The 19,414-nt window shown below is 47.0% G+C and overlaps 1 protein-coding gene across 5 annotated transcripts in view; it reads left to right on the top strand.

Annotated features, from left to right (window-relative positions):
- The window catches only part of tmbim1a (transmembrane BAX inhibitor motif containing 1a), a 78,010-nt gene extending 61,913 nt beyond the window's left edge, over window positions 1-16,097 (top strand). For all 5 annotated transcript variants that reach the window (XM_060828208.1, XM_060828210.1, XM_060828213.1 and 2 more), the window contains exons 7-12: window positions 882-921; window positions 7,297-7,334; window positions 10,277-10,364; window positions 10,473-10,568; window positions 11,435-11,488; window positions 12,599-16,097. In XM_060828208.1, coding sequence (XP_060684191.1) covers window positions 882-921; window positions 7,297-7,334; window positions 10,277-10,364; window positions 10,473-10,568; window positions 11,435-11,488; window positions 12,599-12,742 — 460 coding nt within the window. In that variant the 3' untranslated portion in view covers window positions 12,743-16,097. The remainder of the gene's footprint in view (window positions 1-881; window positions 922-7,296; window positions 7,335-10,276; window positions 10,365-10,472; window positions 10,569-11,434; window positions 11,489-12,598) is intronic.
- Window positions 16,098-19,414: the final 3,317 nt, after the last annotated feature.

The raw sequence follows: 19,414 nt of genomic DNA, 5'->3' as shown, positions 1-19,414 counted from the left end.
GTTGGGGTGAGGGTGGAGAGGACGGGGTGTGTGGCTGAGGGAATAGTGGGTGGTGGGAGTGCGGTGAGGGTGGGCCTGTTCCCCATTAATCTCCCGTCCCCCCACCGACTCCACGTCCTACCCCAGAGATCTCTGAGTCGTGACCGAGGGTCTGGGTTTTCCATGCTTCTCCTGATGCTGTCTGTCCTGTGTGTAAGGGTGAACCACCCAGTGTGTGTGTCCATGCAGCACCATTCCCCTTTCATCCCCACTCTGCCCGTTGCAGCCATTAAAGCCCATTTCTGTTCTGTTTGGAAGGCAGCTGACAGCACCCATTACACTTTGACTTCAGCGGCTCATAGTGGGATCACAAACCACATTCTGCTGAACACAATTCCGGGAAATTCCATGAGTCTATTTAATGTAGAAAATGTCCAAATGATTCCATCTCTTCCAACTACCTTAAGTAATTCTTAGATATCAATAAGATTTCCCAGCGAGATCTGACCTGGTGCCAAGTTATTGTAGAATGATCATAGAATCCCTACAGTGCAGAAACAGGCCATTTGGCCCAACACGCCTACACATACCCTCCAAAGAGCAACCCACCCAGACCCATTCCCCTACCCTATAACTCTACATTTACCCCAGACTAATGCACCTAGCCTACACCTTCCTGAACACTATGGGCAATTTAGTGCGGCCAGTTTACCTGACCTGTACATCTTAGGATTATGGATGGAAATTGGAGCACCTGGAGGAAACTCACGCAGACACGAGGAGCCCGAGGCTAGAATCGAACCCAGATCCCTGGCGCTGTGAGTCTAACCACGGAGTCACCATGCTGCCTTTGTCTTCAAATTGTATCAATGTTTGTTTAATCATATGTCTATATTTTTCAGGAGGAAATTTCCATGGAATATGATCCTATTGGCTATTTTTGTAAGTATCTTCAAAATTCCTTAATAATTTATCTTTTAAATTAACTACCCCTTTTCCCATTTCCCCATTCCAGGATCCTGTTCATTCAGACATAATCTGAAGTGTCCTGACCCGATCTGGACAATACTTCACAGTGATCATCTGTCTAGATATTTATAGAATCATAGAGATGTACAGCATGGAAACAGACCCTTCGGTCCAACCCGTCCATGCCGACCAGATATCCCAACCCAATTTAGTCCCACCTGCCAGCACCCGGCCCATATCCCTCCAAACCCTTCCTATTCATACACCCATCCAAATGCCTTTTAAATGTTGTAATTATACCAGCAACCACCACTTCCTCTGGCAGCTCATTCACTACGTACACCACCCTCTGTATGAATGCATTACCCCTTAGGTCCCTTTTAAATTTTCCCCTCTCACCTTAAACCAATGCCCTCTTGTTCTGGATTCCCCTGCCCTGGGGAAAGGATCTTGTCTATTTATCCTATCCATGCCCCTCATGATTTTATAAACCTCTATATGGTCACCCCCCAACCTCCAACGCTCCAGTGATAACAGTCCCAGCCTGTTCAGCCTCTCCCTATAGCTCAAACCCTCCTACTCTGGCAACATCGTTGTAAATATTTTCGGAACCCTTGCAAGTTTCACAACATCCCATGATTTCCCAAAGGCTTTCTATAGGTATGTCAGGAATGAAAGAATGACTAGGGTAGGAATAGGTCCTGTCAAGGATAGTAGTGGGAAGTTGCGAGTGGAGGCTGAAGAGATTGGGGAGACACTGAATGAATACTTTTCGTCAGTATTCACTCAGGAACAGGACATTGTTGCGATGTGAATATAGAGTCACAATTATTAGAATGGATGGTTTTAAGGTATGTAGGGAAGAGGTGTTGGAAATTCTGGAAAGGATGAATATAGATAAGTCCCCTGGGCCTGATGATATTTATTCTAGGATTCTCTGGGAAGCAAGGGAGGAGATTGCAGAGCCATTGGCCTTGATTTTTATGTCCTCGTTGTCTACAGGAATAGTGCCAGAAGACTGGAGGATAGCAAATGTGGTTCCCTTGTTCAAGAAGGGGAGTAGGGAGAACCCTAGTAACTATAGGCCAGTGAGTCTCACTTCTGTTGTGGGCAAAGTCTTAGAGAGAATTGTAAGGGATAGGATTTATGAACATCTGGATAGGAATAATGTGATCAAGGATAGTCAGCATGGTTTTGTGAAGGGCAGGTCGTGCCTCACAAACCTTATTGAATTCTTTGAGAAGGTGACCAAGGAAGTGGACGAGGGTAAAGCAGTAGATGTGGTGTATATGGATTTTAGTAAGGCGTTTGATAAGGTTCCCCACGGTAGGCTACTGCAAAAAATACAGAGGTATGGCATTGAGGGTGAGTTTGAGGTTTGGATTAGGAATTGGCTGGCTGGAAGAAGACAGAGGGTAGTAGTTGATGGTAAAGGTTCATCTTGGAGTGCAGTTACTAGCGGTGTTCCGCAAGGATCTGTTTTGGGACCATTGCTGTTTGTCATTTTCATAAATGACCTGGAGGAGGAGCTAGAAGGTTGGGTGAGCAAGTTTGCAGATGATATGAAAGTCGGTGGAGTTGTTGACAGTGAGGAAGGATTTGGCAGGTTACAGCGGGATATAGATAAGCTGCAGAGCTGGGCAGAAAGGTGGCAAATGGAGTTCAATGTAGGTAAGTGTGAAGTGATTCACTTTGGTAGGAGTAACAAGAGGATGGAGTACTGGGCTAATGGTCATATACTTGGTAGTGTGGATAAGCAGAGGGATCTTGGTGTCCACGTACACAGATCTCTGAAAGTTGCCACCCAGGTAAATAGCGCTGTGAGGAAGGCATATGGCATACTGGCTTTTTTTGGTAGAGGAATTGAGTTCCGGAGTCCTGAGGTCATGTTGCAGTTGTATAAGACTCTGGTGCGGCCGCATCTGGAGTATTGTGTGCAGTTTTGGTCGCCATACTATATGAAGGATGTGGAGGCACTGGAACGGGTGCAGAGGAGGTTTACCAGGATGTTGCCTGGTATGGTAGGAAGATCGTATGAGGAAAGGCTGAGGCACTTGGGGCTGTTTTCATTGGAGAAAAGAAGGTTTAGGGGTGACTTGATAGAGGTGTACAAGATGATTAGGGGTTTAGATAGGGTTGACCATGAGAACCTTTTCCACATATGGAGTCAGCTATTACGAGGGGATATAGCTTTAAATTAAGGGGTGGTAGGTATAGGACAGATGTTAGGGGTAGCTTCTTTACTCAGCAAGTCATGCGTTCATGGAACGCCCTGCCAGTAGCAGTGGTGGACTCTCCCTCTTTATGGGCATTTAAACGGGCATTGGATAGGCATATGGAGGATAGTGGGCTAGTGTAGGTTAGGTGGGCTTGGGTCGGCGCAACATCAAGGGCCAAAGGGCCTGTACTGCGCTGTATTTTTCTATGTTCTATCCTTCCAGTAGGAGGAAGACCAGAATTGCACACAGTATTCCAACAGTGGCCTAACCAACTTCCTGTACAGCCACAACATGACCTCCCAACTCCTATTAATGCTTTGTCCAATAAAGGAAAGCATACCAAACACCTTCTTCACTATCCTATCTACCTGAGACTCCACTTTCAAGGAGCTATGAACCTGCACTCCAAGGTCTCTTTGTTCAGCAACACATCCTCGGACCTTACCATTAAGTGTATAAGTCCTGCTAAGATTTGCTTTCCCAAAATGCAGCACCTCGCATTTATCTAAGTTCTATTTATTAAGCTCTATCTGCCACTCCTCGGCCCATTGGCCCATCTGATCAAAACCCATTGTACTCTGAGGTAACCTCCTTCGCTGTTAATTTTTGTGTCATCTACAAGCTTCCTAATTATACCTCCTATGTTCACACTCCAATCATTTTTATAAATGAAGAAAAGCAGTGCACTCAGTACCGATCCTTGTGGTACTCTACTCATCACAGGCCTCCAGTCTGAAAAACAACCCTCCACCACCACCCTGTGTCTTCTACCATTGAGTCAGTTCTGTATCCAAATGGCTAGTTCTCCCTGTATTCCATGAGATCTAACCTTGTTAATCAGCCTACCATGAGGTAACTTGGGCGGCACGGTGGCACAGTGGTTAGCACTGCTGCCTCACAGCGCCTGAGACCCGGGTTCAATTCCCGACTCAGGCGACTGACTGTGTGGAGTTTGCACGTTCTCCCCGTGTCTGCGTGGGTTTCCTCCGGGTGCTCCGGTTTCCTCCCACTGTCCAAAGATGTGCGGGTCAGGTGAATTGGCCATGCTAAATTGCCCGTAGTGTTAGGTAAGGGGTAAATGTAGGGGTATGGGTGGGTTGCGCTTCGGCAGGTCGGTGTGGACTTGTTGGGCCGAAGGGCCTGTTTCCACACTGTAAGTCTAATCTAAAATCTAATCTAAACTTGTTGAACGCCTTACTGAAGTCCATATAGATCACGGCCACCACTCTGTCTTTATCAATCTTCTTCACTTCTTCAATAAAACTCATTCAAGTTTGTGAGACATGATTTCCCACACACAAAGCCATGTTGACTATCCCTAATCAGTCCTTGCCTTTCCAAATACATGTACATCCTGTCCCTCAGGATTCCCTCCAACAACTTACCCACCACCAGGGACAGGCTCAGTGCTCTGTGGTTCCCTGACTTGTCCATACCAACCTTCTTAAACAGTGGCACCACATTAGCCAACCTGCAGTCTTCTGGCACCTCACCTGGGACTATTGATGATACAAATATCTCAGCAAGAGGCCCAGCAATCACTTCTCAAGCTTCCCATAGAGTTCTAGGGTACATCTGATCAGGTCCTGGGGATTTATCCACCTTTATGTATTTTAAGACATCCAGCACTTCCTCCTCTGTAATATAGACATTGTTCAAGGTATTGCTATTTGTTTCCCCAAGTTCTCTAGTTTACCCTTCTCCACAGTAAGGACTGATGCAAAATATTAATTTAGTATAGGCTTGGAGGGCCGAAGGGTCTGTTCCTGGGCTGTACATTTTCTTTGTTCTTTGTATCTCCCCAATCTCCTGCGGTTCCACCCATAGGCAGCCTTGCTAATCTTTAAGGGGCTCTATTCTCTCTCACGTTACTCTTTTGTCCTTAATGTATTTGTAGAACCCCTTTAGATTCTGCCGAACCCTATCCACTAAAGCTATCTCCTCCCTGATTTCCCTATTTGGTATACTCATACTGCACTTACAGTCTTCTGGGGAATCAGTCAGTCCCTGCTGTGCACATCTGACATCTGCTTCCTTCGTTTTCTTGATATTTGCTCTCAGTTTGTCTTTCATCATCCTGATCCTGCATCATGGCCTTATGGTTTAATTCAATGGCTTCCATTTTCCACCTTTGTGTCATTTCCCAACGTCACATCTGTCTCAGCTTGCCATTGGCCCAGTGTTCCTCCAGCTCCCTCCCTAACAGCATTGTGTCTGTCAGTACACTGTAAGAAGCTAGTGAGGGGTAGCTGGGTTTGGGTAGGGAATGTTTGCCCAGCCAGCAATGCCCATGTCCCGTTGGAAGAATTTGTTTTTTAAATTGCTGAGACTCCCCCCAACTGACCATCCACATTCCAACCTCCGTAAACATAGAACAGTACAGCATAGGAAGAGGCCCTTCGGCCCACCATGACTATACCAACCATGATGCGATTCTAAACTAATCCCATCTTCTTGCCTCTCTCTATTCCCTGCCTGTTCATGTGACTGTCTAAATGCCTCTTAAACACTGCTTCCATCTCCACTGGCAGCACATTCCATACCTGTTACCCTCTGTGTAAAACAAAAACCTTGCCTTTTAAATTTTCCCTCTCTTGTCTTAAACCCATGTCCCTTAACATTTGACATTTTCACCCTGGAATAAAGACCCCACCTCATCCCCATCTCCATACCTCTCATCATTATATATGCTTCTATCAGATTGTCCCCAGTCTCTGACTCTCCAGTGAAAACAATCCAAGTTTGTCCAACCTCTCCTTAAACACTCCGATCCAGGCAGCATCCCACGAGATGTGAGGTGATCTGGTTAACCTTGCTACTCGTACTGGAACATGCACCAAGTGTCCCGTTCTCCCATCTGCCCTGTGCTGCCTGATTTTCACTGACACCAAGTCAAGCAACACCTGTTTTTTTTTCATCTGTTATCTCTGTAATCATCTCCAGTTCCACAACCCGCTGAGATTTCTGTACTCCTGTAATTGCTGGCCTCCTCCATTTCTCCAATTTTAATCACTCCACCATTGACACTGTGCCCATAGCTCCCTTGGCCCTGAGGTCTACTACACCTTCCCTAAGCCTGTTCTCCCTTCCTTCCATCTCTCTCTCTCTCACTTACTCACTCACTCACTCACTCTCACACACCAGTCCTAACATCACCTACTTCTGTTGGTGTCAGTTTTTTTTATGTGCCCATTCATGGGATGTGGGTGGCACCCAGCATTTATTGCCCGTCTCTAGTTGCCCCTTGAGAAGGTGGGGGTGAGCTGCCTTCTTGACCCAGTGCAGTCCATGTGCTGTAGACAGACCCACAACCTCCCTGAGGGAGGGAATTCCAGGATCCTGACCCAGTGATACTGAAGGGGTGGCAATATATTTCCAAGTCAGGATGGTTTGAATGTGCGCTTGTGAAGGGTATTATGCTGTTTTATTGGTTCACATACAAAGGAGCAGGCCATTCGGCCCTTAGACCCTGCTCTCTCATTTAACACAATCCTGGCTGATTGAGCACTTCCATGGTGTCTGCCAGTTTAATCCCGAGAACCATTTACCCCGTTAATAATCAGAAATACATCTCTATTTTAAATCTACCTCGTGACCCTAGTGACTGAGTTTGCATCCAAAGATTCTCCACCCTCCGTGAAAATAAAATTGCATTTCTAATTCGGTGGACCCCCCCCCCCATTAAAACTTACATTTTAAAAGGTTCTAGACTCCCCGGACCTTCACTGCATCCAGCCTGTCTGTCCCTTTGTGTCTATGCCGGTTCTAGTCGAAGGCAGCACTGTCAGCCCAGAGTTGGAAGGTTCTTAGTTCAAGTCCCCAGTCTGGATACCTGAGCACATAGAATCAGAGCTGCCTCCCTCAGGGCGGATGATCTTGTCGATTATACTCGTGAACCTGATGGGCTTTTAACAACAGGCCAACAGCTGCATGTGCACTGTCACTGATCCAGGCTTGCATTCCCAGAATCGTTGATCTGGATGTACTTTCTGACACCACCACCATGGGCCATTTCCCTGGTATTGTCTGGAGTATGAGTGCAGTAACATTACCTTACTGTCCCCTTCCCTGTGCTGTTGCCTGTGATCTCAGTCTTACTGACACCCTCTCCCCTTGTTTCTCCACCCAGACCTTGGCTATGTCATATTTGACTGGAACAATTGCAAGGTACGTACAGTTTTGCTGAGTATACGACAGTGTGTGTGAATGTGAATGTGTATGTGTCTATGTGAGGGCATCTGACTGAGGGAGAGAGTTTGCAAGTGTGTGTGGGTATGTACGACAGTGAGGGAGTGTGCACGAGTGTGTGTAAGTGTGTTCGTGTGTGTATACGCGATGCCTCCTACAGAGGCCCATGTAAATGTGTAATTGAACAAGTTCCACACTGTGAAAGCCTCAGTGCAGAGCTGTGGCCTGACTCTGTGATGCTCATTGTCAGTGATTCCCACCGAACACCTTTGTCTCACATTTCAATCTTACCAGAATAGAGACAATGGGAGAGGGGCATGAGAAACCAAAGGCCTAGGGGCAATGGGTATTGGGGCAATACAGGCACTGGGGGCAATGGGTATTGGGGCAATACAGGCACTGGGGGCAATGGGTATTGGGGCAATACAGGCACTGGGGTCAATGGGTATTGGGGCAATACAGGCACTGGGGTCAATGGGTATTGGGGCAATACAGGTACTGGGGGCATTGGGTACTGGGGTAATACAGATACTGGGGCATTGGGTCCTGGGTCAGTACAGGCACTGGGGGCATTGGGCATTTGGGTAATACAGATACTGGGGCATTGGGTACTGGGGCAATACAGGCACTGGGGGCAATGGGTATTGGGGCAATACAGGCACTGGGGGCAATGGGTATTGGGGCAATACAGGCACTGGGGACATTGGGTACTGGGGCAATACAGATACTGGGGCATTGGGTCCTGGGTCAATACAGGGGAGTAATATAGGCACTGGGGGCATTGGGTACTGGGCAATACAGCAACTAGAGGCATTGGGTATTGGGGTAATACAGATACTGGGGCATTGTGTCCTGGGGCAATACAGGCACTGGGGTCATTGGGTACTGGAGTAATACAGGCACTGGGGGCATTGGGTACTGGGGTAATATAGATACTGGGGCATTGGGTACTGGGGCAATACAGATACTGGGGCATTGGGTACTGGGGCAATACAGATACTGGGGCATTGGGTACTGGGGTAATACAGATACTGGGGCATTGGGTACTGGGGCAATACAGATACTGGGGCATTGGGTACTGGGGTAATACAGGCACTAGGACATTGGGTACTGGGGTAATACAGATACTGGGGCATTGGGTACTGGGGCAATACAGATACTGGGACATTTGGTACTGGGGTAATACAGGCACTGGGACATTGGGTACTGGGGCAATACAGATACTGGGGCATTGGGTACTGGAGTAATACAGGCACTGGGGGCATTGGGTACTGGAGTAATACAGGCACTGGGACATTGGGTACTGGGGTAATACAGATACTGGGGCTTTGGGTACTGGGGCAATACAGGCACTGGGACATTGGGTACTGGGGTAATACAGATACTGGGGCATTGGGTACTGGGGCAATACAGGCACTGGGACATTGGGTACTGGGGTAATACAGATACTGGGGCATTGGGTACTGGAGCAATACAGGCACTGGGGGCATTGGGTACTGGGGTAATACAGATACTGGGGCATTGGGTACTGGGGCAATACAGGCACTGGGGGCATTGGGTTCTGGGGCAATAGAGGCACTGGGGGCATTGGGTACTGTTGCAATACAGGCACTGGGGGCATTGGGTACTGTTGCAATACAGGCACTGGGGGCATTGGGTACTGGGGTAATACAGGCACTGGGGGCATTTGGTACTGGGGCAATACAGGCACTGGGGGCATTGGGTTCTGGGGCAATAGAGGCACTGGGGGCATTGGGTTCTGGGGCAATATAGGCACTGGGGGCATTGGGTACTGGGGCAATACAGGCACTGGGGGCATTGGGTACTGGGGCAATACAGGCACTGGGGGCGTTGGGTACTGGGGAAATAAAGGCACTGGGGGCATTGGGTACTGGAGCAATACAGGCACTGGGGGGGCATTGGATATTGAGGGTATTGGATACTGGGGGTATTGTGTAGCGGGGGCAATACCAGCATTGAGAGCAAGCTATCCATGACAGGACTAACTAGAGGGACACAGCTTGTGGGTAATTATCTATGGGACATTTTCCCATCACCTGGGGAAGGGAAAAGAGTCAATGGGAAGTAATGCAGTGTTCTGGCAGCTGGCAGTCTTGATTCTGGAGGGGCCTGATTTCCTGCAAATATCACCGAGGATCAAAACCTCGCAAGGCCGTTCTGCTCCTCATTGAAATTAGGAAAGTCTCTGGAGGCTGCGATCCTTGTCCTTCCAGTAGACTGGCTGACAAGAAAACCTCATCGAGGAGTTCAGAATCAGGAACGATCTTCCTGGACAAATACAGCAAGGAGAAAGTTTCTCACAACAGGATGGTCAGGACGGAGATGGACGCAGCAAGCTGGCAACTAGGGCAAGAGCCAACGTGAAAGATGAGTAGATCTGGAGAAACTCAGCAGGAGTTGTGGAGAGAGAACCAATTTCACATCCAGTGACCCTTCATTGGAACGGATTTCATCAGTGATCTGAGAAAAGGAAACTGGACCCGAAACGTGAATTCTGCTTTCCTGTCCCCATCGATGCTGCCAAACCTGCTGAGCTTCTCCAGCAATTTCTGTTTTTGGTTCAGATCTCCAGCATTTGAAGTTCTTTGTTTTATGGAACTTTTATTCTATGCAGCGAGTTGTTGTGATCTGGGAGGGTGTGGGGCAGCAGGTTCACCAGGAACTTTCAAAAGGTGGAATAGGAGAAATAGTTGAGGAGGAAGCTACCTGCAGCACGATGGAGGAAGAGGATTGGGAGGGAGGGTCGAATTTAATAATTCACTCAAGGAGCTGACACAAGTACGATGGGCCAAAAGGCCTCCTGCTGTACTGTTGGCTTTGATGTCGGGTACTTGGAGCTGATGTGAGCTCTGTCTTCAGGCTCTGTGTGGGTGAGTAACCTTTCATTCCTCTGTCCGCAGTTACTACAGCACCAAATCTGTGTTTCTCTGCCTGGGGATCACCGCCCTGGTGTGTCTTGGGGTCACCATCTTCTGCTTCCAGACTAAGGTAACCAAAGAGGGAGAGGGTACAGCTGCTGAGGGTGAGGGGCTAAGTGGGGGGGCTGTTGTGACAGGTTGTGTTGAGAATTAATAGCTGCAATGATTTGTACTCCAGGTGGATTTCACCTCATGTGGTGGCCTGTTCTGTGTTCTGGGAATTGGTCTCTTCGTTGCTGGGATTGTAGTTACAATTGTCCTGTCCTTCAAATATGTAAGTAATGGCCAAAATTCTCCACGTCACTGTGAGGGATTGTGTGTGTGTGTGTGTGTGTGTGTGTGTGTGCGCGCGCATTTCTCTCTGTCTCTGTTTCTCTCTCTCTCTGTCTATGTCTATGTCTGTTTTGGAGTTTGAAGTTACTCAATTGAGGAAAAACAGTAATCGAGGTGATCACAGATTGTTAGATACTCGAGGGGAAATCAAGGATCACAGGAAAAACGCAGGAAAGTGAACATGAAGAATGTTGGATCAGCTATGATCCTGTTGAATAGCAGAGCAGAGTTGAAGGGCTGAATGGCCTACTCCTGTTCCCAGTTCTTAAGTTCTCACACTTAGGAACACAAGGAATCAATCTGCATTGATTGTATCAGAATGGGAAGTCTCCTTAAGGGGTGTGTAGAGTATACCTGTGAAATAGTTTTCTTAAAAACAGAAGTTGCAGGAAAAGCTCAGTGGGTCTAGCAGCGTCTGTGGAGAGACCCAGAGTGAATGTTTTGGGTCCTATGACTCTTCCTCAGTATGGTTCTGAAACCATTAACTCTGATTTCTCTCTGTAAAATGCTGCCAGACCTGCTGAGGTTTTCCAGCAATTTCTGCTTTTGTTTCTGACTTACAATATTAGTAGTTCCTTCGGTTTCCAAATTGTTTTTTTACTGTCTTTAAAACTAAATTATCCACAAGTTATAGTTACCTATAATTCCAAGTCAGGATGATGAGGGACTTGGAGGAGAACCTGCAGGGGGTGGTGTTCCCCTGTATCTGCTGCCCTTGTCCTTCGAGATGGAAGTGGTCGAGGGTTTGGAAGGTGCTACTGATGAGGTTAAATGCTGCAATAATCCAATATGTTTGTGTTCTGGCAGATTCCATGGCTTCACATGCTGTATTCTGCAATCGCAGCCATTGTTTTCACTCTGGTAAGGGATGTTGACTTTTGTCAGTAAATCATGTCCAGATCTCAGTTCCGGCTGACTGTCACGGCAGACTCTTGTATCATTAACTGTATCATTCATACTACAGAGTAAAGCTGTCTCTTCACTGTCCCCATCAAACCCTCACAGGACAGGAACTACACGAGGTTAGATACAGAGTAAAGCTCCCTCTACACTGTCCCCATCAAACACTCCCAGCACAGGGACTGCACGGGGTTAGATACAGAGTAAAGCTCCCTCTACACTGTCCCCATCAAACACTCCCAGGACAGGGACAGCACAGGGTTAGATACAGAGTAAAGTTCCCTCTACACTGTCCCCAAATCAAACACTCCCAGGACAGGGACAGCACGGGGTTAGATACAGAGTAAAGCTCCCTCTACACTGTCCCCATCAAACACTCCCAGGACAGGGACAGCACAGGGTTAGATACAGAGTAAAGTTCTCTTTACACTGTCCCCATCAAACACTTCCAGCACAGGGACTGCACGGGGTTAGATACAGAGTAAAGCTCCCTCTACACTGTCCCCGTCAAACACTCCCAGGACAGGGACTGCACGGGGTTAGATACAGAGTAAAGCTCCCTCTACACTGTCCCCATCAAACACTCCCAGGACAGGGACTGCACGGGGTTAGATACAGAGTAAAGTTCCCTCTACACTGTCCCCATCAAACACTCTCAGGACAGGGGCAGTACGGGGTTAGATACAGAACCCTCTACACTGCCACAATTTCTGGATGAGTTCCCTCGGTTGTGTGACTGTGGCATGGCCATTTCCTGTTTATTTCAAAGACCGGTACCACTTCACAGCAGGACAGACGTTAACAATTGCCTTGACTCAAGGTGTCACAGCAATGCAGAGCTGCTGTCCTCAGACATGGACACTGACCCCTCCTGGTGAAGCAGGGGAGCAGTTTCCTCTCTCTCCGCTCCCTCAGTGTGGGGTGGGAGGGTGTTGTGAGCCTTTTGTCTTGAAGTCTGCCTTATCGGACAGCCTGGATCATTCCCACATGTCTGCTCCTGCCTTCACCCCGCCCCCGCTACTCCCAACTTCAACCTTCATTAATCCTCTCTCTCTCTCTTCCTCTCTCTAGTTTTTGGCATTTGACACCCAGCTGATCCTGGGAAACAGGAAACATTCCATCAGCCCGGAGGAATATGTTTATGGTGCGCTCCGTCTCTACGTCGACATTGTCCAAATCTTCATCCACCTTCTTCAGCTGTTTGGATCCAGATGAAGACACAAGGTGCAATCCTATTACAGGCACAACTCTTCAGCTTCCCTCCTCCTGTCCTTTCTTTGTACAAAATAACCTCATGCTTGTAGAATGTAGGAAAGACATTACCTTCAGTGTAATTGGAATCATCAGTCACGGACTCCCCCGATCATCCACCCCATACCAGCCTGGTCTTGGAAAGAAACCAATTCTAAAATAGAACCAAAACCACTGGACAAACTGAACAGGTCTGACAGCTCTCTCTGGAGAGAGTGACAGAGTGAATGTTTCTGGTTAATGAGATTTGATGAGAACTGGAAAGATGCTTTATGCAAGTCCAAGCCATAGGAATAGTGAAGAAAATTAGATTCCCTACAATGTGGAAAGAGGCCCATTTAGCCCAATCAGTCCACACTGACTCTCCGAAGAGTAACCCACCCAGACCCATTTCCCTCTGACTAATGCACCTAACACTATGGACAACTGAGCAAGGCTAATTCACCTAACCACAACTTGGGACTGTGGGAGAAAACCCATGCAGACACGGGGAGAGTGCACAAACTCCACAGACTGTCACCCGAGGGTGGAATCGAACCTGGGACCCTGGCGCTGTGAGGCAGCAGTGCTAACCGTGCCGCCCCTAAAAGAGGGTTTGGGATAAAGCTGAAAAGTAATTGATCAGAAACGTTAACTCTGTGACTTTCTGTGCACGTGCTGCCTGACCTGCTGATTACTTCCTGCAGTTTCTGTTCATTCTGTTCAGGCTGAAGCATTCCGCACGGTGATACTTTAGGATCAGGGTCTCAAAGCCGTAGCCTTCCAGCCAGCAGTGATCCCAATTGGCTTTAAAGATTTGGAATGCCTGCACTGGGCATCTCAAAACACTTGAGAGGTCCCACCAGTGTCACCTTTACAAGATCCTCCAAATCCAAGGGCAGAAAAGGGAGTCTGACAGCAATATCCTCTCCCATCATTGGAGGGACAGTCTATTAAAACCTGAGCTCCACTGGGCAGTATATGTCATTCGTGAGCCTGATCTGGATTCCCAATGAGACTGCTCGACTCGGACTTCCAAGAGGATGATAGGAAACACTTTGTGGACATCCTCAAAGCCTCCCTGGAGAGGTCACCCACCCCGATGACTCATGGAGACCCGAGCCATGAACGATCAAAATGGAGAAAGTTCACTTGGGAAGACCGCTGGGACATCGAGAGACTGGCAAAGGAGATTGGCAAAAAAAAACACAGAGGAGGTACTGAGGAGAAGAGTTTGTGCTTCCCCGAGTGAGTTGTAAATTGCTTGGAAGGGCGATTGAAGCGAAGGCAACAGGAACTTTCAAAAATGGGAGTTGGAGAAATGGTTGACGGGGGAGTTTTGGTATAGAGCGAGTGGGGGAAATCGGCACGAAGCTGATCTCTCTACCAAAGAGGAGAAAGTGAGGTCTGCAGATGCTGCAGATCAGAGCTGAAAATGTGTTGCTGGAAAAGCGCAGCAGGTCAGGCAGCATCCATTGCAATCAAGAGAATTCAAGGGGAAGGGGCTTTTGGACTGGATCATTCTTGGATTGCTATTCTGAGTCTGACTTAAAAGAGCCTGTGGGTAGGATGGGTCCAGGTGTTGGTTCAAGCACGATCTGGCCTCATTGTGATGCCCATTGTGGTCAAATAGTCAGCTAATCCTCATCACCTGGAATCGTATGTGAGACAGTAGCACATGGAGAGGTATGGGCAGGTCAATGGAATGGCACCCTGGGGCAGGGTAATTATTCAGCCTTTCCTGAAGAAGGGCTTATGCCCGAAACGTCGAATCTCCTGCTCCTTGGATGCTGCCTGACCTGCTACGCTTTTCCAGCAACACATTTTCAGCTCTCTACTCAAAGAGCCAGTATAGGAGTGATGGGTTGAATGGCCAGCCTGTGCAGTAAGAGATATTGATTGTTTTGTTATTCTGTGACTGTTTTGCTGATTTGACTTTCAGCTGTACAACGCTGTCTATGTTTACCATAAAACTGAGAGTGTTTCACTCACTATGGTTTAAATTGTTTGCGTCTGAACATGAGAAGACAGTCACATGATCATGTCAGCCAGAAGCTTTGTTTCATTTTTCTGAATGGTGCAGATTAACTCTACATCGGTACTTAGACAATAAATGCTGGCCAAAGCAGCTCTGACCACATTCCAGCAATGCTTTACAAAGACCAGGAGGAGGCCATTCAGCCCCTCACGCCTGTTACACAGAACCGGAGGAGGCCATTCAGCCCCTCACACCTGTTACACAGAACTGGAGGCAGCCATTCAGCCCCTCAAGTCTGTTACAGAGAACTGGAGGCAGCCATTCAGCCCCTCAAGCCTGTTACATAGAACTAGAAGAGGCCATTCAGCCCCTCAAACCTGTTACACAGAACTGCAGAAGGCCATTCAGCCCCTCAAGCCTGTTACACAGAACTAGAAGAGGCCATTCAGCCCCTCAAGCCTGTTACACAGAACTGGAGTTAACTTGAGGAGGCAATGGTGCCATGGTAATCACTAGAATACTTAATCCAGAGAACCAGGAAATATTCTCCAGACTTGTTTTTGAATCCCACTGCAGCAAATGGTGGAATCTAAGGATGACCATTAAACCATTGTCAAATTTCAGGAAACCACCTGGTTCACCGATGTTTGATAAGAAAAGAAACTGTCATCCTCACCTGGTCTGGTCTACATGTGACTCCAGACCCACAGCAATATGTTTGACTCTTAAATGCCCTCTTAGAGATGGGCAATAAATGATAGTGGATTCAGTAGTACCCCCATCCTGTGAATGAATAAAAACATTTAGCCCCTCAAGTCTGTTACACAGGAACAGGAGGTGGTTTGGCTCCTCAGGACTGTTACATTTGAAATAAGAGACCATTCAGCTCTTTGAGTTTGTTATATAGGAACTAGAGACCTTTCAGCCCCCCAAGCTATTCTGCCATTTGGCAGATCATGGCGAAGTATTCCATTTACCCAACTCTATCTACTATTCCTTGATTTACCTATCAATAAAAATTGATCAATTTCAGTGTAGAAATTTTCAGTTGATCTTCAAACCCCTCAAAATTCCACTTTTGAGTTTTAAATTTCCACTCTCCTTTGTGTGAGTATGTGATTCTTGGTATCGCTCCCGAGTGCCTCAGCTTGACACGAAGATGTAGTTTCCGACCAAGGAAACACATCTCCTGCGCTGAATTTTACAAATCTCATCAGTCACTTTGAATATCTCAATCAGATTGCATCTCAATCTTCCAAACTGACAAAATTGCTCTGCATTATTGTGTAAACATTATAATGAATTATTGCTGCTTTACAATTTTATTTACCTGCTGAATGTTTACAACGTTTGTTTCAGTTGCTGTATTCTGTATAATATTGTATTAAAATGCTTTTGGTTACAAGTTGCAGTCAAGTATGAGTGAGCATTTTTAAATAGAAAAGTGCTGGACATGGAAAACTTCAAGAAGTTTTTAAAAGAATCATTCGATGGACATGCATGTTCTGATTATTTATTACCTGTCGCATTCCTGATTGCCCTGGAGGATGTAGTAGTGAGCTGTCTCCTTCAGTCACTGATGTCCTTGCAATGTGGAGACACCCACACTCCCATTAGGGAAGGCCTTTCCTCCATCATAAGGTCAGAATGAAAATGTTTGCCGATGACTGCACAACGTTCAGCACCATTAGGGACTCTTCGATTACTGAAGCAGTCCTTGTCTAAATGCAGCGAGATAATATCCAGATTTGGGATATCAAGCAACAAGTAAAATTAATGCCACACAGATGCCATCAACACCAAAAGAGAATCTAACCATCTTCCCTTGACACTCATTAGCATTACCGTGACTTAATCCCCCACTATCAACATCCTGGGGGTTACCATTGACCAGAATCTCAACTGGATGCACCATAGAAACAGTATCTACAAGAGAGGTTGAGAGGCTAGGAACACTGCAGAGAGTAACTCACCTCCTGATTTGTGTCTTGTAGACAGGCTTTGGAGAGACAGGAGGGGAGTTACTTACTGCTGGAGTCCTTGCCTCTAACCTGCTCTTGTCAACACTGTTTTTGTGACTGGTCCAGTCCAGCTCCAGCTTATTGGTAACCCTCAGAATTTTGATGGTCATGAATTCATTGCTGGCAATGCCATTGAATGTCAAATGGCAAAGGTCTTTGCCTGGTGTTTGTGTGATGGAAAAAGTTACTTGTCGCTTCACAAATGCTGGATCCTGATAGAGGGAAGGGGGATGGTGGAGCAGTTAAAAGCAGGGATGTGAGGACACTCAGAGAAACAGATATTGGGGAGGACTTTTGAGTATGGAGGAGGTTAGAGAGAATGAGGAGGTCTGAGGTCATTGGGGAATTTGGAAATAAGGAAGAAAATGAACAGCAAGGTGGCTCAGTGGTTAGCACTGCTGCCTCACAGCACCAGGGACCCAGTTTCAATTTCAGCCTGGGGCGACTGTGTGGAGTTTTCACATTCTCCCAGTGTTTGTGTGGGTTTCCTCTGGGTGTTACGGTTTCCTCCCGCAATCCAAAGATGTGCAGGTTAGGTGAATTGGTCATGCTAAATTGTCACAAAGTGTCCAGGGATGTGTAGGCCTGGTGTATTAGTCAGGGGTAAATGTAGACTAATAGAGTAGGGAAATGGGTTTGGGTGGGATACTCTATGGAGGGTCGGTGTGGAGTTGTTGGGCCGAAGGGCCTGTTTCAACACTGTAGGGATTCTAAGTCTAAAAATATTTACGGTGTCACTGGACTAAGTGCCAATACAGATCAGCAAATGCAGAGACATGGGACGTGGTGTGAATTCAGACACTTGCTTTTCCTGTTCACTGGTCCTAGTCAGCTAAAGGATCGGTGCTGGGCCCTCTACTTTTTGTCACTTACATAAATGATTTGGATGCGAGCATAAGAGGTACAGTTAGTAAGTTTGCAGATGACACCAGACTTGGAAGTGTAGTGGACAGCGAAGAGGGTTCCCTCAGATTACAACGGGATCTTGACCAGATGGGCCAATGGGCTGAGAAGTGGCAGATGGAGTTTAATTCAGATAAATGCGAGGTGCTGCATTATGGGAAAGCAAATCTTAGCAGGGCTTATACACTGAATGGTAAGGTCCGAGGGAGTGTTGCTGAACAAAGAGACTTTGGAGTGCAGATTCATAGCTCTTTGAAAGTGGAGTCGCAGGTAGATAGGATAGTGAAGAAGGCATTTGGTATGCTTTCCTTTATTGGTCAGAGTATTGAGTACAGGAGTTGGGAGGTCATGTTACAGCTGTAGAGGATATTGGTTAGGCCACTTTTGGAAAATTGCGTGCAATTCTGGTCTCCTTCCTATCAGAAAGATGTTGTGAAACTTGAAAGGGTTCAGAAAAGACTTACAAGAATTTTGCCAAAGTTGGAGAATTTGAGCTATAAGGAGAGGCTGAACAGGCTGGGACTGTTTTCCTTGGTGCGTCAGAGGCTGAGAGGTGACCTTATAGAGGTTTACAAAATTATGAGGGGCAACGTCTTTTCCCTGGGGTCGGGGAGTCCAGAACTAGAGGGCATAGGTTTAGGGTGAGAGGGGAAAGATATAAAAGAGACCTAAGGGGCAACTTTTTCACCCAGAGGGTGGTACGTGTATGGAATGAGCTGCCAGAGGATGTGGTGGAGGCTGGTACAATTGCAACATTTAAGAGGTATATGGATGGGTATATGAATTGGAAGGGTTTGGAGGGATATGGGCTGGGTGCTGGTAGGTGGGGCTAGATTGAGTTGGGATATCTGGTCGGCATGGACGGGTTGGACCGAAGGGTCTGTTTCCGTGTTGTACATCTCTAGGACTCTATGACTTTATCTGGTTAGTCATGGTAGATAGCCTGACCAGAGACCTGCAGACTTGTCAGTTCAGCACTGGAACCAGCAGCAGAGCTGGACTCTGTGAAATGGACTGATGGTACCATTGGATAGTATTCTGAAGGAAGATGGTAGGTGCACTGTCCGAATTATTATGAGACAAGAAAGACTGATCTGTTAGCAATACATTCACTGTCATTTAGAAGAATGAAGGGGAACCTTATAAAATTCTAACAGAACTAGACAGGTTAAAGGTAGGAAAAAATGTTCCTGATGGTGGGGAGGTCCAGACCTGGGGTCATAGTGTAAGGATACGGGGTAGGTCATTTAGGACTGAGATGGGGAGGAATGTCTTGCCCCAGAGAGTGGGGAGCCTGGGGAATCCTCTGTCACAGAAAGCGGTTAAGAACAGAATATTGAATGTTTTCAAGGAAGAGATATAGTTCTTAGGGTTAAAGGGATCACATGGGGTATAGGGAGAAAGGGGGAACAGGAGACTAAGTGGTATGATCATCCAGGCTTGAAGGGCCGAATGGCCTACTCTTATTTTCTATTCTTCTTTTATTGAAGAAAGACGAAGTTGGTTTACTGTCACAGGCATTTGCACAACTGTAGCTCAGTGTCATGTAGCTCAGTGTCACTCTCTAGTGGTTATTAAACATGTGGCAACTTTCAACAGCAACAGAATTGCAGTTTACAGCATAGGCTGTTTGGCCCAGTGTTGCAGGAACAGCTCTTGGTGATAACTCAATCCTCCCCATAGCCCTGTATCAACATCAAACTAATTCCACTGCCCCGCTTTCTTCCCATAGCCCTGCATCAATCCCCAAACTAA

Source organism: Hemiscyllium ocellatum, chromosome 7 (genome assembly GCF_020745735.1).
Source record: "Hemiscyllium ocellatum isolate sHemOce1 chromosome 7, sHemOce1.pat.X.cur, whole genome shotgun sequence".
Taxonomy (NCBI): Eukaryota; Metazoa; Chordata; class Chondrichthyes; order Orectolobiformes; family Hemiscylliidae; genus Hemiscyllium; species Hemiscyllium ocellatum.
Note: the sequence above shows the minus strand (reverse complement) of the source record. Positions and strands in the feature narration are given on the sequence as shown.